At 61.2% G+C, this 25591-nt stretch overlaps 1 protein-coding gene across 1 annotated transcript; it reads right to left on the minus strand.

Annotated features, from left to right (window-relative positions):
• Positions 1–3249: 3249 nt before the first annotated feature.
• On the minus strand, positions 3250–25127 carry NTSR1 (neurotensin receptor 1). Its single transcript, XM_008157109.3, has 4 exons — positions 24444–25127; positions 7426–7627; positions 4286–4376; positions 3250–3499 (listed from the first exon to the last, which is right to left on the minus strand). Exons 1-4 carry the CDS (start codon positions 25125–25127, stop codon positions 3250–3252), a joined length of 1227 nt encoding a protein of 408 aa, XP_008155331.1.
• Positions 25128–25591: the final 464 nt, after the last annotated feature.

Here is a 25591-nt window from a genome sequence, read left to right on the forward strand (position 1 = left end):
GAACCCCACACCTCTTCCTCAGGTCTCTGTGCCTAGAGCACAGACCAGGAAATTGAGGCTCAGGAAGGGCTAGTGTGGGCTCAGGGCTCCCTGACACCAGGCTGTGAGGGGACCCCATGGCCCACAGGGGGCTGCTCCTGCACAAGCCCCTCTTCCTCCACGGCTTCCTGAAGCTCTGGAGGGTGGATGGGACCTGAACTGGGGGATCCTGGCCCCCAATCCCCCACCCTCTCAAAGACACGACCAAAGCCCACATGTGTTGGTTAAAGGGTCCCAGTGGGGGCTGTCTGCTGTGCTAGCAAATATCTGTTGAGTGAGTGCATGAATGAATGAGTGGGTGGATGAGTGAGTGAATGGATGAGTGAGTGAGTGAGGAGATGGATGAGTGAGTGAATGAATGAGTGGATGGATGAGTGAGTGGATGGATGAGTGAGTGGATGGATGAGTGAGGAGAGGATGAGTGAATGAATGAATGAGTGGATGGATGAATGAGTGAATAGGTGAGTGAATGAATGGATAAGTGAGGAGATAGATGAGTGAGTGAATGGATGAGTGAGTGGATGAGTGGATGAATGAGTGAGTGAGTGGATGAGTGAGTGGATGGATGAGTGGATGGATGAGTGAGTGGATGAGTGGGTGAATGGATGAGTGAGTGAATGGATGGGTGAGTGAGTGGATGAATGAGTGAGTGGATGGATGAGTGAATGGATGAGTGAGTGAATGGATGATGAGTGAATGAGTGGATGAGTGAGTGGATGGATAAATGAGGAGATGGATGAGTGAGTGAATGAATGAGTGGATGGATGAATGAGTGAATAGGTGAGTGAGTGGACGGATGAGTGAATGGATGAATGAGTGAATAGGTGAGTGAGTGGATGGATGAGTGAGTGAATGGATGAGTGAGTGGATGGATGAGTGAGTGGATGGATGAGTGAGTGAGTGGATGAGTGAGTGAGTGGATGAGTGAGTGGATGGATGAGTGAATGAATGAGTGAGTGAATGGATGAGTGAGTGAGTGGATGAGTGAGTGGACGAGTGAGTGAGTGGATGAGTGAGTGGACAGATGAGTGAATGGATGAGTGAGTGGATGAGTGAGTGGATGGATGAGTGAGTGAATGGATGAGTGAGTGAATGGATGGATGAGTGAGTGGATGGATGAGTGAATGAGTGGATGAGTGAGTGAGTGAGTGAGTGAGTGGATGGATGAGTGAACAGATGGATGCACACAGGCCCACAGCAGTGGAGCCAGTCACGGGGGCCACCATTTCCTTTATTGAGAAACTCGGGATTCTGTCGATGGCTATGCATTGAGGTGGGGTGTGAAGTGACACGACCACTGACCAGTCACTGGGGACACTGTGCTCCAAGACTGGACCTGCCAACGCATGGAGCCCTGGAGTGACAACACGACGAGGCCAGGAGCTGACGTGGCACCAGGACGGCTGGGCAGGTGCGCAGACAGGGCCCAGGATAACAACAGGAAGGTGGCTCTGGGGTGGCAGCCATAGACGCACCCTGGCTGCGTGCAGGTCTGGGCGGTGGGGTCCCCATCTTGTGTCCACTCTGCCTCCCCTCAGAGATGTCTGTCCATTCTGGGCGGGGTCCTCTGGGTCAGTCACCTGCAGCCTGATGGAGACCACTGTGGGCCTGCTCCCTGCCGTTCCCGGGGCCCGAGGCAGGGCTCCGAGGGCGAGGCCACACTGACGGGTCTGAAGGGTCCGGGGTGGTGCGGCCCCCGCGGGGCTCCTGGTGGGAGACTGAGTCCGGGGACTCTGGGCCGGGACGAGCCCCGAGTCCCGAGTCCACGCTGCCCACGCGAACTGCCTGCCGTCTCCCATGCCCAGGGGGAGGCTCCTCGGAAAAGGCCTGTGTCTTGCGCTCTGGCCCTCTGCACCGGAGGCCTGGCTGCCCGCGGCAGCCCCCTGGCCGGGATCGGACCTGCTCGGGGCTAGGCTGGGCGTCGTTTGGAGACTGGCTCCTGCAGACCCAGGAGGCGCCTGCTTCTCTGGTGCCGGCTGGGCCGGGCCTGCCAGCTGGTGACAAACACGTCTGGTCCGCCTGGCTGCCGGCCCGCAGCTGCTCCTCCTACCTGCGCTGCCAGGCCCCACTCCGCTGCCCGGCGCTGGGCTGCTGGGGCACCTGGGCAGCGGTGAGAGCATGTCCCTGGCCCGGCCCGGGTCCCCTCCACCCCCACGAAGGGTCCCTGCAGAGCCTCACTGCCACCGTGGCGGGGGAGGAGGAGGCGGAGCCCTGCAGTGCAGGCTGGCCTTTGCTGTCCGTAAGGCACATCCGAGCTTCCGGAGCCGCCCTGGGAGAGGCGTCCACCTGCGGCACCGCCCCGTGCTCCTGAGCTGGGCCAGCGCGGGGACACGGGTCCTCTCTTCACTCACTTGGCCGAGTCCTGCCAGCTGGCTCCGCCCAGTGCTCATCTTGGGGTCAGTCACTGCCTCCCAGGGCCAGTCCAGCCCAGGCCTTTCGTCTCTCCTCTCCAAACATCCATTAGTCTGGGGATAAGCCTGCCTTCCGCCCAGCATGAATTTCTCCTCATTAAGGCTCTTTTGGGGTCTGGGAGAGAAACAATTTCTCTGGCTTTGAAAGAGGCCAGATGGGAGGCGTGGGAGGGATGGGGTGGGGGAGAGAGAGAAGCAGAAGGAAATGAGCCTCTGGGTATGAGGTCCCAGGCCCAGTGCAGGCAGCGGGCATAGAGGTGGAGGCCAATCGGCAGACCAGCCTCCTTGAGACCCCTCCCAGCCCCCTCCCTGCCCCTTCCCAGGCCCCTCCCTGCCCCCTCCCTGCCCCTTCCCAGCCCCCTCCCTGCCCCCTCCCAGCCCCCTCCCTGCCCCCTCCCAGCCCCCTCCCTGCCCCCTCCCAGCCCCCTCCCTGCCCCTTCCCAGCCCCCTCCTTGCCCCTTCCCAGCCCCCTCCCTGCCCCTCTCAGCCCCCTCCCTGCCCCTTCCCAGCCCCCTTCCTGCCCCTTCCCAGCCCCCTCCCTGCCCCCTCCCAGCCCCCTCCCTGCCCCTTCCCAGCCCCCTCCCTGCCCCTTCCCAGCCCCCTCCTTGCCCCTTCCCAGCCCCCTCCCTGCCCCTCTCAGCCCCCTCCCTGCCCCTTCCCAGCCCCCTTCCTGCCCCTTCCCAGCCCCCTCCCTGCCCCTCTCAGCCCCCTCCCTGCCCCTCCCAGCCTCCTTGCAGCCCCCTCTCTGCCTCTCCCTGGCATTGCCGTCACCGGTCACCTGTCACCTGCCCTCCCAGCCCTAGTAGAGTGTCTCTCTGGTGACGTTGCTGGAGAAGGTGTGGTTGCTGGACACACTGTTGGTCTTCCTGGAGAAGGTGGGCCTCTTGCTCCTGCGCCCCCACAGGGGACAGAGGCAGGCCAGGGTGGCCAGGAAGGTCTGGCGGAAGTTGGCGGAGACGAGGTTGTACAGCACGGGGTTGGCGGCAGAGCTGACGTAGAAGAGGGCGTTGGTCAGCATGTAGAAGTAGTGGTAGAAGTCGTAGAGGAACCTGGGGTGGGAGGGCCGCTCAGACTGCGTGCATGACCCACAGCCGCCAGCAGACATGGTGGCTTGGGACAATAATATAAAAACGACTTATAATTTTTTGATGTGAGGACATTTCATAATAAATTCCAGGTTCTTGCTTCTCCCGCCGGCTCGTGTCAGCCGCAGGGTGTGGCTGCTCGCTCGCCCGCCCCACCTCCCCGGCAGTGGCCCGCCCGCCCTGGGCAGCCCCGGTCTGGGCTGCGGGGCTCAGGTGCTGACTTCAGCCCAGCAGCTGGGCAGGGGCCCCTCAGGTCTTCTGGGTAGCTGTGCCCTCACCCTTGACTTGTTTGCCTCCACTCACCGGGACCTCACCCCCTCACAGCCGCTCACTTCACCACCAGGCACCCCTGAGTCCCAGGAACCCTTTACTGGGGTCCCTTCACTCGGAAGCACTGCTGTGCAGGGAGGAGCTCCGGGCCTGGGCTGCGTCCCAGAGAGGCCCGCCGAAGTGTCACCGCGGGGGGTGGCCGCGCTCAGCCCCTGGCGCCCTCTTCCATCCCCCAGCTGCCTTCCTCCCCCACACCTGGGAGCCAGCCCTCCCCGAGCTCTGCAGACCCTCTAACCCGTCTCAGCTCGCACTCTCCCAAGACCTGCTCTCCTTTCCTGCGGCCCTTTCCCTCGCCAAGTCCGCTGCCAGCATCTGTCCCTCTGAGGGCCCTGACCATACCCCGCCCTGAGCTGCTCCCCTCAGCGCCCCATGCCCTCCTGTTTGGGGAGCACACACCCCGCCCCAGCCTCTGGTACTCACGGGGTCCACTGCTCGTCGGAAATGTAGCAGAACATGAGGCGCCGCACGTGGTAGGGCAGCCAGCAGACCACGAAGGCGATGACCACGGCGCCTGCGACAGAGACACCGGCCTCAGGGCGGGAGGGGGACCAGAAGAACGTGGTCTGTGGACCAGAGGCTTGGCGCCGTGGAGACCTCCACACACCAAGGTGACGCACAGGTTCCATGTTATCCCTCAAAATCCAGCAGCACTTCTCACAGAAATAGAAAAAGTCATCCTAAAATTGCTATGGAATCTCAAAGAATCTCAAAGTAGCCAAAACAACCTAAGAGAGAACAAAGCTGGACTCAACTTCCTGGTTTCAAAACTCACCGAAAAGCTACAGGAAGAAACCAAGTGGTCCTGGCAGAGACAGAGCGAAGGGAGAGAACAGGGCCCGGAAGCCAAGGCTCACGCTCATGCCCACGTGACTGTGAGCAGGTGTCGAGGCCTCCAAGGGCAGAGGGCAGTCTTTGCGGGAAAAGAGGAATCCACACGCAAAAGGATGGAGTTAGACCTTCCCTCACACAAAACCACACAGAATATACAAAAGACACAAACACGAACTCCAAACGGGCCAAGGACCTAAATGTGAGGGCTGAGAGTGTAAAGCTCAGAAGAAAACACAGACAAAAGCTGTGCCACAGCGTGACTTCTTGGATGTGCCAGGAAAGACACAGGCAAGAAAGGAAAAACATAATTTATACGTCAAAGTAAACACTGTATCCAGGACACAGCCCAGGCAAAGGCACAGAATGGAAGAGCATGTTCGCAAATCATGCCTCTCTGATGAGGGTCCATATGGAGAACTTCCACATCTCAACAGCAACACAGCAAAGCCCACCTAAGAGACAGCCCTGGCTGGTGGAGTGGGTCCCATGCACTGGAGGGTGCAATTCCCGGTCAGGGCTCTTACCCAGGGTGTACGCTTTATCCTCGGTCAGCATGTGGGAGGCAACCAGCCCATGTCTCTCTCTCTCTCTCTCTCTCTCTCTCTCTCTCTCTCTCTCTCCCTTCCCTCCCTCCCTCCCTCTCTTTCTAAAATCAATAAAAAACATATCATCGGGTGAGGAATTAAAATATATAGGGTGTCCCCAAAAAAGTATACGTATACTTTGAATAATTAGAAGGCAGTGTTTATTAAAATACTAGAGGCTCAGTGCATGACATTCGTGCACTGGGGGGTGGGGGGAGTCCCTCAGCCCGGCCTGCGCCCTTTTGCAATCTGGGAGCCCTCGGGGACATCCTTAGCGCTGCTGCGGAGGTGGGCCGCTGTGCTCACCAGCCGTCAACCGAGCTTCTGGCTGGAGTGGCGCTCCCCCTGTGGGAGTGCACTGACCACGGGGGAGGGGGGGCAGCTCCTGCATTGAGTATCTGCCCCCTGGTGGTCAGCGTGCATCATAGTGACCAGTTGTTCCACCGTTTGGTTGATTTGCATATTACCCTTTTATTATATAGGATATTTACTGTCATGTATTTCAAACAGAATTTAATAATATGCTTATTCTGCTCTTACTCTTTACTTGGCATCTTAGCAAGCAAAGTAAAGGGCATAATAATAAATACACATTACTTTAATAACAAAAGAAATTCCATAGATCAAATGTTGATTAGTAATGGGAGGATCCCTTGTAAAGTATATGCGTGTCTAACTACTATGCTGTACACCTGAAACTAATACAAAATAGTAATAAATGTAAACTGTAATTGAAAAAAGATGCAAACAGATAAAAATATGTTATTAGGAGATCAAAATAAAATATTAGTATCTTAAAAAGTCAAATAATAAAATAAAATACATTTCATTTTCAAAACTGAGGCACCAGCTGTTAAAGTGCACACACAGCCGAAGCCGGTGTGGCTCAGTGGGTAGAGCGTCGGCCTGCGGACCGAAGGGTCCCGGGTTCGATTCCGGTCAGGGGCACATCCCCGGTAGGGGGTGTGCAGGAGGCAGCTGATCCATCGATGTTCTCTCTCATCGATGTTCTGACTCTCTATCCCTCTCCCTTCCTCTCTGTAAAAGATCAATAAAATATGTTTTTTTTTTAAAGTGCACACACATTTTTGGGGCCCCCTGTGTATATATGAGTGGGCAACCAAGGACTGGCATGGACATTTCACCAAAGAGGCTAAACCCATGACCAATACGCACAGGAAACATGCTCAACATCGCTCTCCTCAGGGAAACGAGAACCAAAACTACAGTGAGGGGACGCCTCGTGCCAAAACCCACAGAAACCAACGAGCCGGAAACATCACAACTCCTGGCCGTCTGCGGAGAAATGGAGAACCTGTCCACGGCTGGTGAGGACGCACGGTGGCGCAGCCGCGGGGGAACGGCGTGGCTGTTCGTACAGACATTAAAAACACAACGACCTCCAGCAATTCCACCGCCGACACATGCTCCCTAGGTGGACCTTGAGGGCCTCATGCAGGGACAGAAGCCAGTCACAAAGGACACCTCTATGATTCCACTCTCAGCACCAGCCAGCTTTCTCGCCGGGCCCCGCCGCCTCAGGGCCTTAGCACAGCTGTCTGCAGCTCTGTCTCAGTCTGCAGCTCTGTTGCCAAGATCAGTTTCTGGGCAGCCGATCAATGAGTCTCTCTCCTCATTGATGTTTCTCTCTCTCCCCCTCTCCCTTCCTCTGACACCAATGAAAAAAAAAAGACCAGCTCCTGGTCCTGCTGATCTCAGCTGGGGGTCTCTTCTCAGCCCCTCCTGGCGGCCAGGTCATGGTTTTTCTTCTTCATGCTCATCCCTGTCTGAACATGTGTGATGTGTGTGTTTGCTTCCTCTGGAGCAGCCTGTGCTCCCCCTGGAATGTAGGGGTGACCCTGCCACTGCTGCCTTGGCTCTGGGGCGAGCGGTCTGAGACTTGGTGGTGCATGAACAAACGGGAGAGCGAGTGAATGGGCGAGTGCGTGAGTGGCTGATGCGTGAATGGGTGCGTGCGTGGCAGATGGGGGATGAATGAGTGAGTGCAGTGAAGAGCAGCACTCTCAGCCTTGGCTCCACCCCACAGGTCTTTAAACATTGCCTTATTTGGGGGTGTAGCACCCACTGCTTTGCTGGTCCCTGGCCATCCCCCCCCCCCCCACAGAGGGCCCAGTGGTTACGTACGTAAAACCCGGACTCCGTGGCGCAGAGCCTGGACCCGGCCGGGCTCGACGGACATGCTAAACGCGCTGTGCTTGCCCCCAGCCGCGCACACGTGGCCCTGCTCTGCCGCCTGGCGGACCATGACTGTCAGTTTGTTGGCGATGATGGTGTTGAGGATGGAGATGGCCACCATGGGGAACACGAAAGACATGAAGGTATTGATCTGTGGAGAAAGCAGACAGCCGTCGGCCCTCTTCTCAGGGGGCTGGGCCTGGGCCCAGAAGACAAACTGATTCTCTCTGAGTCACCACAGCCGGGTATAATTTAAACAGAGAGAATGTATCCAACACAGATTTTAAACGTCAAAACATTTAAAATACGGCACCTCGCTGAGTGCAGGCAGCATAAATAGCTACTTCTGTGGGCTGGGCGGGGCCTCATGGGCTGTGGGGTCTGGCCTGGGGGAGGAGGCCATGGCCCTGCAGCCCCACCTGACCAGACTGGGTTCCCGATTGGAGATGAAACTCAGGCCAATGCTGGCTTCTGGGGTGGGGGTGGGGGTGGGGGGGGTTGCGGGTGGGGGGCGCGCGATGCCTGTCCTGGCTTCCCCAGCCTCCAGCCTGGAAACCAGACAGCTGCATCGGGGAGGTGCCTTCTCTTGCCAAGGCTCACAGCACGAATGAGGGCTCAGGCTGTGCCCCTTTTCTGCACTCTACCCCCCACTTCTGGGAACAGGGCAACAGCCCAGCCCCCACCACTGCAACAAGCAAAGAGGAAGGCATCTGACAGCCCAGTGCAATGTGACTGTAGGCGGGGAGAGGCAGCCGAGGGCCCTGGGCAGAGACGGGGACATGGACAGGCTGCGCTCGGTCTATGCATTTGTCCAAATAAGACACGAGAGTGCCTTGGGGATAGACAGGCTAATCCTAAAATTCAAATGGAAAATAACATCATCTCAGGATAGCCAGGAAAGTTCCGGAAAGGTAGAGTGGTGGGTCAGCGCGAGACAGGGAGGCCCCAGCGGTACTGCGATGGGAGCACGCCGAAAGGAGACTTCCCTGAGGACAGTGCGGCTCGGGGGTGGGCAGACCGGAGAGAGGCCAGAACGCTTGCCGCGTGGGATAGAGATGGCACCTGAGCAGGCGGAGAAGGGGTGTCCGTCTGCAAAGCCAGGAGGCTGCACCCTCTGCCCCTTCCCAGGACTCCCCGTGCTTCCTGGGAACTGCCCACCCCCTCTCCAGACCTGGCCCATCAGCACATCAGACAGCCCTGGGCAGGCCCTCATTGGAGAAAGGAGGCCACCTGCCATCCCACACCACGCTCACCCAGTGCGGGCCGCCACATGCCTTGTGCGCAGGGCTTGCCGGTGAGAATGTGCTTTTGTGGCTGTTGGCACCGGCTTCCCACCTTGTGGGCGGGACCCGCCTGAGTGATGCCCGCACAGGAGACGGAGAGCGCCATGGTGTGGTTTCCGCACTTTGACTCAGCGGTGCCTGCAGCCCTCACTCCTGAGTAAAATAAACATTCCCCCCCACCCCACCCCCCCGTTTAAGACAACCCAAATTAGTTCCTGAAACGTGCACCCTACCTCACACCAAACAACAAACAACCAACAAAACTCGGGTGGAGCAAAGGTTAACAAACGGAAATAAAAGCCACAAGACTGCCTGAGGAGATCATGGCGCTTGGCTTCTCACGCATCTGCTGCCTGCTGGAATTTCAAAAACAGCGCCTCAGGTACTGCTGGGAAATTCTGCTGTAAAATTCGTGATGGGACATAAGTGGTTTCAGCCTAGGGAGAGATTCCTGTCTTGCTCTCCAAATGTTTCTATGACCACCTTCCCGCCCTCCTCTGCCTCCGGCATTGGTAGTTTGCGAGGGAGACAGAGGGAAATAAATGGCCAAACCGTCAGAAGAGGGTGTGTGTCCGGGGCAGCTGGATGGGCAGCCGGTGTGCTTGGGCGGGGGCTGGCCCAGGAGCGGCAGGCCAGGCGGGTGAGGCCGCCTCAGGTGCAGAGGGTCCGAGGGGGGCTCGCTGAGGTGGTCACCGCCCGGCCCGCCCTCCGGAAGACCCTGCTGGGCTGTCCGGCCATCCCTCTCTCATTAGTCCCCGTGTGTTCAGGTAAAGGGGCAGCCCGGACGCAGCCACTTTGCGCTCCAGCAGCAGCCCGCGGGCGGTGCGTGGGAAGGTGCTAAGTGCCGCTTACGATTTTGCAAACCCCGGCGGCTCAGTGACACTGTGTCTGAAATGGCTCCCTGGGCGGCGGCAGGGGCCCCAGCAGGCGCCCAGCCCAGCAGGCCCGCTCACAGGGGCGGCCTTCTCACCCCGGGGCGGACTCCAGACGGACAGAATGCGCCTCAGACCCCGAGTCCTGAAGCAAAGCGAGCGCCCGGGTTTCCAGGGCGGGAACAATGAGGCGAGTCCCCCACAGCCGCTGTGTCAGGGCCACGCCACGCAGTCTTGCTTGAAAGGCGACTTCGGTGCTCACTACTTGAGCTGGCGGGTACGTTCCGATGCACCCACACCAGGGGTGCTCCGTCGACGCCGAGAGGGAGCCCGCCAGGGTGGGCTGAGGCCCAGTTCAGGGAAAAGAGCTGGGACAGAGCAGCTAGCGTGTCCTAACGTGAGGGGACAGCCCTACGCCCAGGCCGGCTTCCGAGAGAAACCACCGGTGTGGGCACACGCAGGCTGGCCCCGGAGGGGCGGGCGGCTCCGCAGTCGTCTTGAATTCAGAGCACCCCATGGAGCGAGGGGAATGCCTCTGCTGGGGAGGCGCCCTGGGACGGGCCTGGGTCCTTGCCCCTCGGTACGTGACTGCCACACTCGTCACCCGGCCGCCCTGGGACGGGGAGTGCCGAAGGGGGAAGGGACTGGGCTCGGGGGCCTGACTTCATTTCAGAAGGACCGGGAGCCAGGAGAGCAGGGAGGGTCTCTCCAGGTGACGGGCAGAGTGTCCCAGGGCCAGCACCGTCCAGGGCGACTATGCCCTTGGCGTTCCTCATCCAATGAGCACCTCGATGCTTAGATGCTGCCGGGACCCCAAACTGAAAGGCCTGCTGCCCAGTAGCACACACATGGCCCGCAGCACAAGCATCCGGAAAAGAAGACAGCGAGGCTGAGTGGCACACCCTGAGGAGTCCAGCGTGTGGCTGGGGCGGGGGCCCTCGCACTTCCCCGAAACTGCTAGCATTTCTGAGCCGAAGGGGGAGGACCAGGGGACAGGAGGGGGATGGGACCAGGAGGCACTGAGTCATCTTACTGCCTGAGAAGCCACCACGGGAGGGGACCGTGGATTAGGTGCAGCTTAGGGCTTAGCTGCTTCCGGCCACAAGTCTCAGCCGTGCACAGCTCAGATGGCCCACCATTAGGTAGCGTGAATACACAGATTTTGGCTCAATATAATAAAGGACATTTAGTGCCTCTAATCCCCACTTCCCAGTTGGTACACAGCCTTTAGCTGTTAACAAGGCCGGACACCATGCTCAGAACTCGGTATGTCCCCCCATTGAACACACATGTCCAATCCTGGCACCCTCACTTTATAGAAGGAAAAATGCAGCAGAGTTCTGAGCTGGCTGGCTGACCGCGGGGAGCGCTCATGCGCGGTCTAGGCAGACCTCGCCGCAGCGCGGAGGAGCGGAGCGTGAGAGCAAGGGCGCCAGCCAGAGGAGAGTGAGGGCCGTCCTCAATGGGGAAGCTTCGCTGGATGCGTGCTTCCCAGCTTCCCAGAGAGGACACATTTTGGGGGGCCACTGCAAACTTTTGAGAGTCACTTCTAGTTCTTGGTGATCTCTCAGGGCTGAGCCTCGGTCTTTCTCTCTCCTCTCCCTTGGCCACGCTCTGCTCTGCCCAGGTCCCGGCTCCTCTCTGGTTTGGAATTTCTGGGAGAGGCTGGACCAGAGCCACTGGTGACTCAGAGAGGAGAGAATGCTGGAGTCCCAGGAGCCCTGGTCAGCACCATGGACAGTAACCCATAAGCCTGATGGGGCTGCCCAGGGTTCCAGGGAGCGGGGACGGGGATGGGCAGGGACCAAGCCAGCCAGGGGCAGAGGCCACCAAGGACCCCCCACCTTGTCCTCAGACCCTTCCTGTCCTCTCATGGGGGGCAGGGGGCAGCCCCAAACTCTGCAGGAACCCCGTCTCCAGGCCCTATACAAGGGAGTCTCCCCGACCCCTCAGGGCCAGAGCCACAGAGGCAGCACACAGTCTGAGAGCAAACGCAGTGGACAGAAGCCGCTTTGGAGCCGCATCCTGCCTGCTCCTGGGTGGGCTGGGCCCTGGCACCAGCCCGGCAGCTGGTCTCCCAGCATGCCTGTCCTCCACCTGTGCCAGGGAGGTGTCCTTCCGGAGGGTAGGACAGGGCCCTCCCCTTGGCCTGGCCTATGTCCGCTCGGAGGCAGCAGCTGGGGCGGGCTGGCTTTTCGGCCATGCCAGCACCTCTCAGACGGCATGGAAGCCCTCTGCAGAGTGCCAACCACGGAGGCTGAGGGCCTGTCCGCCGCGTTTTCGAATGTCTGCTGCCGAAAAGCCACGAGGATGCTCAGACAGTGGGATGTCTGCCAGCAGCAGCAGAGCGGGCTTTACCAATCCTTGGAGGGACAGTGTCAGAGCGTGAGCAGGCCGGTGGACAGCCTTGGGGCAAGAAGGAGCCTTAGTGGTCACCTGACCCCGCGGGTCCCAGCCCTGTCCCCACTGCACCGCACACTGTGGCAGCGACCCTTTGTCAGCACTGGCTGCTGCTCACCCCGCGAGCGAGCATGAGCCGACGCGGCCGGGCCTGCTAAGCCTCCTGTTTGCACTTTGCTCAGGTGTTGGGCACTGATCGAGTCTGAGGGATCACGGTGCCAGCTCCCACGTGCGGTGCGTTCTGGGGGCTTCACGTGTGCCCTGGCAGCAGCCGCGCCCCAGAGACCGTGCTCCGCGCCAGCCGGGAGGGTGGGGCCTGGCCCTGACCGAGCCGCGCTGGGAGTGGCTTTCCTGGCAGGTGTTCAAAACCCCTCGGCCGCAGCTCAGGGAGGTCCCGTGAGTCCGGGACACGCTTTGCCACAGGCCAGAGCCCGCAGCGCTGACTGCGCACAGAAAGGTCCCACCTGCAGCCGGGTCCTGGCTGGGCCTGGGGACCTGCCCCCTCTGTGCAGCTGGCCCGCCGCCTGTCTGCTGTGTGCCCGTCATGGCCACGGCTGAGTCTCCAGCCCCACAATTTTGGTGTTTTCCTGCCATGTAATTGTGTGGGCTGTTCCCTCCCGATTTTGAATTGCCGGCCACTGGCAGCATCGGGCCCTGAGCTCTGTGGGCGCCTGGCTCTGTGGGCACCTGGCTCTGTGGGCGCCTGGCTCTGTGCCAGCTTCCGGCTCTTTTCGGTAGAATTAGCCCCTCCCCGCTCTAGGTGAATCTCATTATGGTGGACCCAGAACCGGCCGATGGAGGAGGGCTAGGAGCAGGGCCACTGGTATCCTCTGAGGCCCCTAAGGGAAAGGGACTCATCCCAACTCAGCCAGCATTTGGCTGTTTCTTCCCAAATTGACCAGCTTCGGGGCTTGGCGGGACCTTGTGCTCTGGGCTTAACCCCCAGGATGTGACACTTTTTGTGCTGTTGTTGCTAATCCTCACCTGAGGGTATTTTTCCATTGATTTTTTTTTAAGAGAGAGTAGAAGGAAAAGAGAGAGAGAGAAACATTGATGTGAGAGAGACACATCAATCGATTGCCTTCTGCACCTGCCCTGACCGGGGCTGGGGATCGAACCTGCAACCCAGGTACATGCTCTTGGCCGGGAATTAACCCACAACCCTTCAGTTCAAGGGCCAATGCTCTTACCATTGAGCCAAACTGATCAGGGCTGCACGTGACCCTGTGCTCCTTCAGCCAGGGCCCTCCTGGGGCTTCCACCAGGAATGGCTGTGATTAGGAGCAGGTCGGCCTCAGAAATGATGTCAGGATCCTGTGCCACCATCCCCACTCAGCCCACTGCGCCACCAGCCTGGCTGTGGTTCTGTCCCGGACAAAATCAGTGGGTTAGGTAAGAGGGACAGGCAGGTGTGGCCAGAGGCCGGGCGGCGCCAGCGGTGGCCACAGCGTGTCCAGAGCATGGCAGCCATGTCGATCACAGGCTGTCCTTCCTCCGTCCCGGTGTCTCTTGCGATGGGCTTCCCGAGACATGGGCCCAGTGGACATGAGACTGCTGCTCCCAGGCTCGTGTGTACGGGAAGAGAGAGAGAGAAACATTGATGTGAGAGAGACACATCAATCGCGGCGCGGGAAGGGCCTAGATTGCTGTGTGTCCAGACTTGGAGCGAGGAGCAAGGCGGCCAGGGTTTGGGCCTCTTCTTAGGCAGGGCTGTTTCCTGCCGGTCCACCTGGAGCCCCTGCCACAGGCCTCGGGCGGCCAGCCCGGGCTCGGAGGGAGGGTGGGTGGGTGGGTGGGGGGCTGTCCCGGAGGCAGGCCTCGGCCTGTCACAGGCCACTCCGTCTGCACCATTCCTCCACCCACGGAAGGAATTTAATCTCTCTCCTAATAATGGTTCGTCACAAAGACATAATTGGTTCATTTGTTGGACTCGCAGAGCTGCAAGCCTGTACGCTGGGGTTTTTGTTGGCGGGAGTGCAATCTGGCTGAAGCAGCCGCAGCCTTTGAGGAAAGCAAATGTGGCATTCATTCCCTCCCTGCCCGCGGCCCTCCCCTTCCGCTGAGCAAATCATGGCAATTTGCAGAACTGTGAATGGGGCCGGCCGGGGAGCCGGACCCTGTGGGGTCAGGCTGACCGCTCTGGCACAGATAGGCAGGCTCCCCTGAGCGCCTGGCGCTGCCCCTCTGCCTGGGCCCGGCGGGCCGTCTGTCACCTGAGCAGCCAGGAGAGGGTGGTGCGGGTCCACTTTTTCCGTTAGCTTGGACAGTCCATGTTTGTTCTCCCAACTCCACCCGAGTTGGCTGCAGAGCCTGGCACCCACTGTCACTCAAATGCTGTGTGAATGAACAAATGAGTGCGCGGCTGCTCTAGCAAAGCACCACAGCAGAACTCTCTTCCCACAGCTCTGGCGGGGCAGGTTCTGGTGAGGCCGCCTCCCCGTGTCCTCGGGGCTCTCTGGCCTTTTCATGGGGACTCCACCCCCATGACCTCAGCACCTCCTCCTGCCACCACATGGGGATGGATTTCAGCACATGCCCTGGGGGACACAAACATTCAGTCCACGGCAGCTGGCAAAGGGAGCGGTGCCGCCCCAGCACAGGCACCCTAACCCGGGGAGCCTGGGCAGGCTCTGGGACAGCGCCCACGCACACAGACCCGGTGCGTCCACGGCGGCCGCCCACGCACACAGCGCCCGGCACAGATGCCACGATGCCTCTGGGAGCTCCATCGCAAAAGCAGAAGCAGAGCACCGGGCCGGGCCGTGCGAGTCAGAGCGGGCGGAGCAACCTCAGACCACGGCCAAGGGCCCTGCGATGGCGCCGCCATCACTCTCCCCACAGGGTGACCTGCCCGCCCCACGCTGCTCCCAGCCCAGAACCTTCTTCCTCATCAGCTGAGACCCAAGTCATGAGTGGCCCTCAGAGGGTGGTGTCCCCTCCCTCCCCATCCCGAGGCGAGACCACCAGGCCATGCCCTCCCAGCTGCCCACCGCATCCTCGGGTAGGACGGCCCGGAGCTTGTCTATAGCAGCGGAGCTTTCTAGAACTCTCTTCCGGAATGGATCCTGGACTGACTCCCTGGGCGTTGCCCGCGCTCTCAGCCCACTGTTTCAGGAGAACCAGACATCTCCTGCCCCGAGGGGGTTAGTGTTTGAGCCCCCAGAGCTGCGACGCTGGAGGATGACCGTGCGGGGAGCCGCGGCCGCGCCAGGGCCATGGAGGCGTTGCCTGCTGCGACTGGTGACCGAGACTCACTTCCTCTGACGGATCTTCTCCCAAAACACGGCCTCACACTGTTAGTGACATTACAGCGTTGGGATCTGCAGGTCCCGTGCTGCCATGAACACGGCCTCACACTGTTCGTGACTTTACAGCGTTGGGACCTGCAGGTCCCGTGCTGCCATGAACATTCATGGCCTCGAGACCGTGCAGGCTCGTTCTGTGCTCCCAGAACAGTCCGCCTGGCCATGCCTCTCTGCCGTGGTGTGACAATGCCATGGGGTGGGGGGATCTCACTGGAGAACGTTCTGGAACTTCAAAGCTGCCAGCTGCTAGAGGCCCCTTTCACCCAGATGTCAGCAATGTACTCGGGCCTGGGCCACCCGCCGTGACCCCAACAGGAGGAGAGAAAGCTGGGAGGGCAGGAGAGAAGCTGAATCCGGAACAAGAGTGGAAGTGGGAGGAGACTTGTCTTAAGCCCCTCAGAGTGGCTGTGTGGGCTCGGCCGGGCCCTCAGCCCATGCTGGCCTCAGGGCTCCTGCAGACAGTCTGGCCTGGGTCGAGGGCACGGGCTCGGGCTCGCCATGGCTGTTTGCATGGATTCCCAGGATGCAGGGCCATTTGCTGTAAAAGTTTTCCGGCCAGAGCCAACGACCCAGAGCCCAGGACTCCCGGCCACGGCTCTCCCTCCACCACCTCGGACACACACACGTTCTTGCGGAATCCACGTCCCGCTGCTCCATCTGTGCTGCCGATACAGCTGCTCCACCACCAGCCGGGCCAGAGCCATTGCCCACAGCTGTCCCAGGGACCCCTCAGACCGCCCCTGCGGAGCCAGCAGCCTGGTCCGCGCGCAGGAGTTGGCTGCAGACCCACCTGCTGGAAGGGCCCGTCCCAGGGAAGGGAGCGCAGCCCAGGCAGCGGCGGCCTGTTTGTTTTTGCAAGCTGTTTGCGCTCGGCACTGGGGCCCACCTGTTCCCGGGAAACTCCTGCTGGGCCTCCCTGCAATCCGCCCGGCCCAGGCCTGGCCCCAGCCCTTGCGGCCGCCCTTGCACAGAGATTCGGGTTGTGCCATGTGGCTGGGGAGGAACCGAGGCCGCGGCAGAGTCCACCACATGTAGTGACAAGTGTGGGCTGTGGGCGCAGGTGCGGCCCTGCCTGGCCCGGCGAGCTGGTCTCACAGAGAACCTTCGGTCCTGGAGCACCTGGGGCCTTTGGGACCCAGGAGCACAGGTGAGGCTGAGTCCACTCCCTCCGTGCTCTGGCCAGCACCCAGCACCCTGCAGCCTCGGTGCAGCGGCCTCCTCGGGACGCAGAGGGGCGGATGCAGAGGGAACGGCTCCCCAGCAACACGACGCGACGTGAAGGAGGAAATTTGTCGCTGGCGGAGACGCACGGTCGCGGGCAGCCTGCAGCCCCACAGCCCCAGGCAGTAAAGCGTGGCTGGTGCTTCAGGTCCCCGCTGTGTGTGGACAACCGCACTGCTTGGCCCGAATCAGCGCCAGGATGGAGAAAACCTCCATGCTTGTGAAGCTCTGCCCTGCGCCCTGGCCGTGCTGCTCAGGGGTTAGAGTGTCGGCCTGCAAACCAAAGGGGCTTGGGTTTGATTCCTGGTCAAAGCGCATACCTGGGTTATAGGTTTATTCCTGAGCCCAGTCAGGGTGTGCGCAGGAGGCAGTCAATCGATGCGTCTCTCTCACATCCATGTTTCTCTCTCTCCTTCCCTCACCCTCCCTCTCTCCCTTCCACTCTCTCTAAAAGCAACAGAAAAATGTCCTCAGATGAGGATTAAGAAAGAAAGGAAGGAGGGAAGGAAGGAAGGAAGGAAGGAAGGAAGGAAGAAAGACATGCTCTGCAAGGGAGTGTTGGGTCTCCTGGGACTGAGTGTAGGCGGAGGGGACACTGGCCTCATCTTACAGGCAGGACACAGATGCAGAGTGAGGGGTCCACGGGGCCTGTCTTCTGCCCCTAGGCCCAGGCAACCCCCCGGTTTTTGTCATAAAGAGCCACCCTCCTGGGCTTCGCTCTTCAATCTCCCCAGGGCAGGAGGAATGGCAGTGAGTCTAAGTCATTGGCCATGAGCGTGGAAGTTGCCTGACAGCGTGGCCGGCTCCCGGAAGCCGAGCTTCCCGGATCGCTGACCCCTGGCATGTCAGTGCTTGGGTTTTAATTGTGGCTCCCCAGGGTGATCCCAGCTCTCAATTTTGGGGAGAGTCGACCAGGGGTGCCCCTTCCACTTTTTGAATTCGTTTAAAAGGTCAGGGAAGGATTCCATTCAAGCTCAGCAAGGGGCACCCAGAAAGTGCTGAAATCGGCTCTAAACACTTTAAATGTCACCCATAGAGGCGCCCCCTCGGCAGGGGGCCGGGCTCGAGTCCCTGTGCTGCTGACCGCTGACCCGTGGAACATGGCAGGTTCCCAGGCCACTAGCACATCTGCCCAAGCGACCCATGGGGCCTTCAGGACAGAAGGTGTTTGGGGTCAGAGACACGAGGACCTGCCCTGGGTTAAATGGAAGCTCCCGTGTTTCCTTTATTAGACGCGGCCTTTAAACAAGCTGTCGGGAAGAGGAATTGCAGGAAGTGGAGCCTTGTCTCGGTGCCCGGCAAACATCTGCATCTAGTCTCAGGCCAGTTGGACGGGCCAGGACCTCAGAGGCACCTCCTGGTCCAGAAAAGCCCTTTTGGCTGGGGCACCATCCCAGCCCCACATCCCACTCCAGCGCCCGTTTGTGGCTCACTTCGGCGGCCGTGTTATCCCCAACCTTCTGGGCCTCTGAGAGAGCAAAGGGTCCGGGAGACCTGCACCCTCCAGGCCCCTGTGCCCTCCTCTGGCCCTCGTCCTCCAAGTCCGGTCAGCCTGGAGGTGGAGCAGATGTCCACCAGGGCGGCTCAAGTCCCCAGAGAACCGTCCACCTCCCCAAAATGGGTCTCAGGGTGGCGGGATCTGGGACCCGGGCATTGTGCCAGCCTGTGGGGACGGGGCCTTTGGGTGGCCTTCCTCCTGCTTCCTGCAAAGCCACGTGGGCATGGGACCACCAAGACTCAGCGCTCACGGGTTCCACTGCCCCGCCCCCCCTTGGCGCTGGGGCCTGTGCTCCCGGCCTGCGGTCCCGGGAAGGTGGGCAGCCCGCCTGAGGCCACCGGAGCAGGGTCACCGGAAGGCCGGGCGCTTCTCTGTGGGCCGGCGCTGCCTCCTCCAGGCCCGCGGCCAGAGGGAAATAAATGGGCGACATCACAGGGCTCCCCACGCGGAGGGCAGCCCAGGGGCGGTCTCCAGGCTGTGAGTTCAAGAGGGTCCCGGGCGGACCCTCACCCCCACTTGGTGCCCCTCCCATTGAAGGTCCCCGGAGCAGCCGGTGGCGATGGCGATGGGAACGGCAGGTGAGCCCCGACCCGGGTCCTGGGAGAGGCTCAGTACAGAGGCGACTGCTTCTCCCTCATCCCAGGAGATAAATCCTGACCCTCGACAGCTGCTTCCCGCCGCGCACATCCCGTTGGGCGCTGAGCCCAGGCCGACTGACTTACGACCGAGGGAGTCTTTGATTTTCGTTCCCGATCAGCCCGACGCACGGGTCTCCCAAGTGGCACAACCTGACGAACTGCCACTGTCCCTGACCCTCAGGAGCCAGCGGCTGCATCCTGCCCGTAGCTGGGGAGTTACCCCCAGGCACAGCACTCCTGCCTGGCCGCTCAGCGCAGTAACTCCCACACTGCCCAGGGCTCTCGGAGCGCTCTGGAGGGTGGAAGTGGTGTGGGTCTTTGGTTGTTGTTGTTAATCCTCCCCTGAGCACATTTTTCCATTGATTTTTTTAGAGAGAGTGGAGGAGAGAGAGAGAGAAAGACATTGATATGAGAGAGACATCCATTGGTAGCTTCCTGCAGGAGCCCTGACCAGGGCCGGGGATCAAACCTGCAACCCAGGTATGTGCCTTGACCAGAATCAAACCTGGGACCCTTCGGTGCATGGGCCAACGTTCTAACCCCTGAGCACACCAGCCAGCGCAGAAGTGGCGTGTTTTTTTTTAAGAAAGAACCGTTCTGGATTACAAGGGCACGGAACTCTCTGAAGAATGCTGTAGTCATTGGCTACGTCAAGGGGGAGTGGGATTTATAACACATTCACCTTTCAACAGAGACACTGAACTAAAAATGTTTCAGCATAAATAATGTGGCTCTTTTCCTCAGTCTAAGATTTACCCAAACACAGTGTCTATCTTCGGCTTTGTTTCTCCGATGACTGTGTTCCTTGTCATGTATCCTTTGGCGAAATTGTTGGGGTTTTCTTTTTTTGTTAATCCTAGCCCGAGGATTTTTTTACATTGCTTTTTCAGAGAGTGGAAGGGAGTGAGGGAAGGGAGAGAGAGACGCATGTGAGAGACACACCGATGGGCTGCCTTCTGCACGGGCCCCTGGGGCCATGCCCCGAACCCTTGACCGGGAATTGAACCCGAGACCCTTGGGTGTGCGCCGATACTCTAACCACTGAGCCACGGCAGCCAGGCGCAACATTGTTTTAGTAGTTCCTCCGAACCAGCCTGTTATCATAAACGACCTCAGATGTGTTTAAAGTGGGTCGTGTTGAGAGTCCACGGGAGACTGTGTCTCCTGCACAAACAGCTCTACGGTTGTGCAGAGTGTCAGGCGACTGTGTCGACACTGGGCAAGCTACTGTGCGAGGCTGTGGTCCCGTCGCCTGTTCCTTGTCCTGGGGACATTTCCCTGATCGTGACGTGAGGAGCTGGGGCGTTGGCAGAGCCTGGCTATTCCCGCTGAGGAGGCAGAGATGTGAGATTGGGGTGGCCAAGTGGCTTGAACCTGCAGAGTGAGACACGGGAGGGGAGACCTACAGGACGGGGTGGGGAGCCGCCTGTGGGCTGGCAGGGCTGTGTGCACAGACAAACCTGTGACAGGCTAGGGGAGGGCAGCTGGCATCTGGCAGAGCTGGGGGGAGAGGTCTCATTACCATCCCGCTCTGGCCCTGGGAAGCCTGCAAAGCTCACCTTAGGAGGGAGGACCGCGTCCTCGGGAGGGTCCAGGCTACACCTGCTCTCAGCAGCCAGTTCTAACCGACAAATCCCAGGGAGACGGAGTCTGGACTAATGAGGCGTAAAAGCGAGTCTGCCCAAGTTCGAGAGGCCAGCAACTGAGCAGCCAGCTGAAGCAAGAATGTGCACTCCTCAGAGAAAGATAGCAGAGCCCAGCATCTCTGCCATGCGCCACACACACTGTCCAGTGTGAATAAGATGCCTGGATGTGCAAAGAAGTAGGAAATGGGCCCCACAGGGAAAAAGCAGTCAGTCTAGAGAGCTGCCTGAACAGAGCGAGGCGTGGGCGCGTCAGGCGTGAACCGAGCACTGACCTGGGAGACTCGAGGGTGAGTGTGGATGGCTGAGAACAGCTGCTGCAAGATCCACCACAGAGAAAGGGCTTATAAACGTGTAGGATCTGCAGGCTGAGAACTACCGATGGAATAAACGAAAGGGCCCCAATGAACCGCGCGAGTACTGAACTCCAAGCCCCCGTCAGATGCCGCGTCTCCGCACGACGGCCTAGAGATGCGCCCAGTTGGAGTCGCGCAGGCTCTCCATACGTGTTGGCTGGGAAGCTGATTCTAAAGCGTATGTAGGAAGCAAGGGGCCTCGGGTAGCAAAGACGGTTTTAGGGAAGAAGAAGGACGTGGAGGACTCACTCTACCTCAAGCGTGCCTCGTGTCTGACGTGCCGGCACCGGGAAGACTGTAGAGCCGCGGCATCGCGGCGGGGCAGTGCCGAGCACAGGTGGGAGGCGCAGGGGACTCTGGAACAGGCTCGGGGACTTGGATTAAAGTGCCAAACACTTCACTGGAGAGAAGCCTCTCCTCACGGGGCCTGGCCACTCAGGTGCCTGTGTGCAAAGAAGACTCGGCCCCACACGCTGGTGAAAACCAGCTCAGGCTGGAGCACAAACGCAAACGTGACACAAAGCTGTGAGGACTTCTGGGAGACAGCCGAGGACGTCTCTGTGACCTTGGCACGTCCCCCCAGTCTGCCTCCCAAGTGTCTCCTCAGGGTAAACGAGAGCGTGATCCACACGAGGTCCGGCTCACGCATGTTTATAGCTCAGCCCTCCAACCGGGGAATGAGGGGCGTGAACCGGTGGATGGGTGGTGCCCTCGGAGCACTGCCCAGGGAGGAGGTCGCTAGCGCAGCCGAGAAACACTGACAGGTGGTTGGTGGCCTCACTGCAACCAGTTTTCCTCCACTTTGTGGAGGCAGGTCTTGCTCGGCTGCCTCTGCCTCCGTGGAACCACGTCGGACGCGAATGGCCTGATGCTCGGGCAGCCGAGCAGGGGGTCCTGATCTCCTCCCGGGACACTCCACTCCCCCAGGGAGGGGCCACCCCGCCAGGGCTGGCCACCCAGCGAGGGCCCCTCTGTTGGCACTGAACCTGAAAGAGATTTTCTGCAGCAGCAGTGGGGAGGCCGGCCCCGGTCCTGGAAAACGGCAGCCATGAGGCCATGACCGGACCACCCCCTGCCGCTGCTCACGCAGGGCTCCGGGCTCCTGCCTGGCGGTGCTGGACTGGAAGCGCCGGCCACGTGGGATCTGAGCAGGACGCTCACCCCCCAGGCTTCTGCCAGTCTCAGCTCACGGCCCTCCTGGCCGCCCCTGCACAGTGGACATTCACTGTGCCACCTGACGTGGGCCTTGCCACCGGAAGCCAGCGACGCGGAACCTGCGACAGCAGGACCTGAAACACGCCCAGGTCAGAGCGGGGTCGGCCGGGGTGGTGGGGACCAGCCCGACTCAACCCACGCGCAGGGTCACGTGCGGACGGCCGCCGCCTCCAAGACGCCCGCGTGGACAGCAGGGGCCGCCCTGCTCCGGGAAGGGGCTTCCTCACGGGACGAGCATGTGACCGCTCACTCACACAGGGTCCTCCACTCCCTGAGCTGTGCCTGTGCTGGCCGGGCCGCCCTGTCCTCCCATCAGCTCTGCTCGGCCCGCTGCCACCCCGGCCCGGCCACACTCGGGAAATGCCCCCTCTGCTCACCACTTCAAAGCTGCCCAGGTATCTGTCACAACCCATCCCTAACCATGACCTGTTTGCAGTGCCCAGAAGGGACCCGCAGAGGCGGTGCTGGGAGAGGGCCTGTGTGGAAGGGACCCGTGATTGGCCAGCACCTCCGAACACGGTGGACGAGCGGAGACACGCCGACGCAGGCACCCAGCTGCTCTCTGGCCAGATGTCACTTTAAAAACAGCAGAAGTTTGCCCAGACTGGCAAGTGCCAGAAGCCCGAGCAGGACTGTCACCCGGGAAAGCGCCTGGGAGGGCGATGGCCGCGCAGGAGAGAGGAAGGCGGCAGGCCAAGGCCATGCCCCGCAAGGAAGCGCGTTCGAGTACAGGGAGCAGAAAGCGGGGTGCAGAGGCCCCTGGGAGCTGTCGGCCGCAGGTGGACGAGCGTCTCAGCATGCTCAGTGTCCAGCAGCAGAGGCCTTTGAAGAGAGGCGCTGGGAAGCGCCCGAGTCTTTGGCAAATTCGGGGGCAGAAGCAAGCCCAGGCCATCGTGGACACCCGGCAGACCATCGCCCAGGACATCCCACGGGCCCGTGCCACAGCCGCCGCACAAGGACGCAGAATGGCCCTTCGGGAGGTGGGGCGATGCGCATCGGTGTCTGTTCTGTGGGGCCAGCCGAGCGGCCACCAGGCCGGAGGAGGATGCTTTATGGGGCTGTGCTCCTGCCCTTGTTCTGACGGCGATCAGCTCAGGCAGCTCCTGGCTGCGCCCTGCAGGTCTGCTTGGAGGCATCTCCTGGGGGGCAGCGAGTTGCTGACCTCAGCCTGCCACATCACACCTCTGAAGGCAGGTGGCATGGCCGCTGCCCCCTCAATGCCAAGGCAGGCTGGGAGGGCCCCTGGGCACAGCTCGGGAAGAAAATGGAACCTCAAAGAAGGGAAATGGTGATTCCCACTGTGACCCGTGCGCACGGCACCGGCTGCCGCTAGCACGAGGAGGGCGTGGAGCGCAGCCCTGCTGAGACTCTTCCCCACGAGGCGTGGCTACGTGGGGACGGGGCCTCTCCACACGGCACCGGGAGCCACAAGTCCTCAGCAGAGGTGAGGGGGACCCACGAGGTCACAGCCCAGGGATCGAGGTGTAGAAAGATGACAGCACCTGCCCCATTGCTGCCCCCCTGCCCGAGTCCCACTCCAGGTGCATCAGCACCATCTGGTCGGCAGGTATGGCTCGTGTGTGAGGTGATGCCCGACAGGGACAGTGCTGCTCTCCCGGCCCCTCCGTCCCTGGCCTCCCTGTCTCACCCTGACCGCCAAGGCTACCCATGGCCTAGAGCCACGATGCCATTCAAAGTGGCACTTCTGCCCGGACTCCTCCGTGGATGCCTTCTCCTGGAAGTCCTGCCTGACAAGCCTTTTGTGGGGGGGCTGGATCCCCCACCCGGCCAGGTCCCTCCTCCAAGCGACTGCCTGGGTGGGGTCCCAGCTGGGTTCCCATGGCGCTGTGCTCAGGCCCGGGGAGAGCAGCGGGCTGCTCGCTGCAGGGCGCTTGCCTCACACAGCCCCCCCCTGCCACCACGTCAGACGCCGGGTCTGCCCAGCAAAGACAACATGGTCTCCACCACGCCCATGACGGCGCCTCCGAGCCTTTCCGTGGCAGAGCCCCCAGCACCCCACAGCCCTGTCGAGCCTCTGCCTGCTGAGGTCAGGGCTCTGGATGCCCTGTCGCTCGGGTGGGGAAACTAAGGCTAGACCAATCAGCTGGCCTCCCAAGCATGGGCCAGCCCGGCGCCCGCCAGGAGGCAGGGCAGCCTGGGCATCTGCTGCTGAGGAGACAGACCCGCCTCCTTCTGGGACCAGTGGTCCTGAGAGCACCGTGCAGGGGGCCCCGGGAGCCGGCCCAGCGCACAGGGAATCTGGAGGCTGCCAAGCCCACCCTTGGCCCCCAGGGAGGTCAGGACCGGAGGCCCCGCCCCTTTGACAGAAGGAGGGGATGAGAGGAAGGGCTGAGGCCTGGCCACCCTGGAGTCCAGGTGACAAGGAGGGGCCAGGCTGCCCCCCTACCTCTCCCAGCTTCCGGGAGCAGCATTTCTCAGAGATGTCTCTCAGCTCCCCGCGCCCAGAGGGCACTCCTTTAGGGGGAAGGAAAGAGACCGCGGGCTTCCCCATCCTCTCCGGGAACAGGCCGCTCACCTGGATGACGACTTTGATGGTGGCGGCGCTGACGACGGGCGTGCACACCAGGCTGTCGGGGTGCTGGCTGTCGGCGCCGCGGCTCTGCTCGCCCATGGTGAAGAGCATGGGCACAGCCAGCAGGCCGGCGGCGACCCAGATGGCGCTGATGAACTTCTTGGTGCGGCTCCGAGACATGAGGGTCTTGGCCTTGAAGGGGTGGCAGATGGCCAGGTAGCGCTCCAGGCTCAGGCTGGCCACGTTGAGGGCCGTGGCGTAGGTGCAGGCGTCTCGCAGGAAGTAGTAGCCCCTGCAGACGGCATCCCCGAAGGCCCAGGGGTGGTGCACCCAGATGAAGTTGTACAGCTCCACGGGCATGGCCAGCAGCAGGATGAGCAGGTCGGAGAGCGCCAGGCTGCCCAGGTGGTAGTGCACGGTGCTCTGCAGGCTCTGCAGCGACTTCTTTCGCGCCAGCGTGAACACCGTCACCGCGTTGCCCACCGTGCCCACGGCGAAGAGCGCCAGGTACACGGCGGTCACCAGCACCTTGGAGTAGATGTCCGTGTCCACGTCCAGGTCGCTGCTGGGTGGCGCCTGCTCCGGCTCTGAGGCGTTGTCCCAGCCGGGGCCCGCAGGCGAGGGCGGCAGCGGGAAGGGCCGGGCGCCCAGGGGGCCGGAGCCGGTCGCTGAGCTATTGAGGCGCATGGTGGGCGTGCTGGGCCCGGTGCCGCTCGTCAGGGTGCCGCTCGTCAGGGTCCGGGGCTCAGCCAGCGCCCCGCCGCTGAAGTCCAAGGGGGGTGGGCGTGTCTCAGGTGGTGGGGTGGACCAAGCCCGAGGGGAGGGCGCGAGAGAGCAAGGGGACGCTGTCCAGCGGGGGAGCGACCGCCCCGGACCCGCCCCCTGGAGCGCTAGCGGCTTGCGCTCACCCGCTCACCCGGGGATGTGCGTTCCGCTCCGGCTCAGACTCCCAGCTCCGGCTGCTGGCTCCCTCCGTGCTCCGCCCCTCCCTCCCGCTCGGGCTGCGGGCGAGCCTGTGCGGGAGCGAGCTCACTCAGGCGGCCTCAGCACCTCGCTGGAGCTCGGCACGCCCACCCCGCACTCTTTCCGCCCCGCCCCGCCCCGCCCCGGCCCGCCAGGCTCCGAGCCTCCAGGAGCGGTGGCCCAGGGGC

This window comes from Eptesicus fuscus, chromosome 12 (assembly GCF_027574615.1).
Source record: "Eptesicus fuscus isolate TK198812 chromosome 12, DD_ASM_mEF_20220401, whole genome shotgun sequence".
NCBI classification, from domain to species: Eukaryota; Metazoa; Chordata; class Mammalia; order Chiroptera; family Vespertilionidae; genus Eptesicus; species Eptesicus fuscus.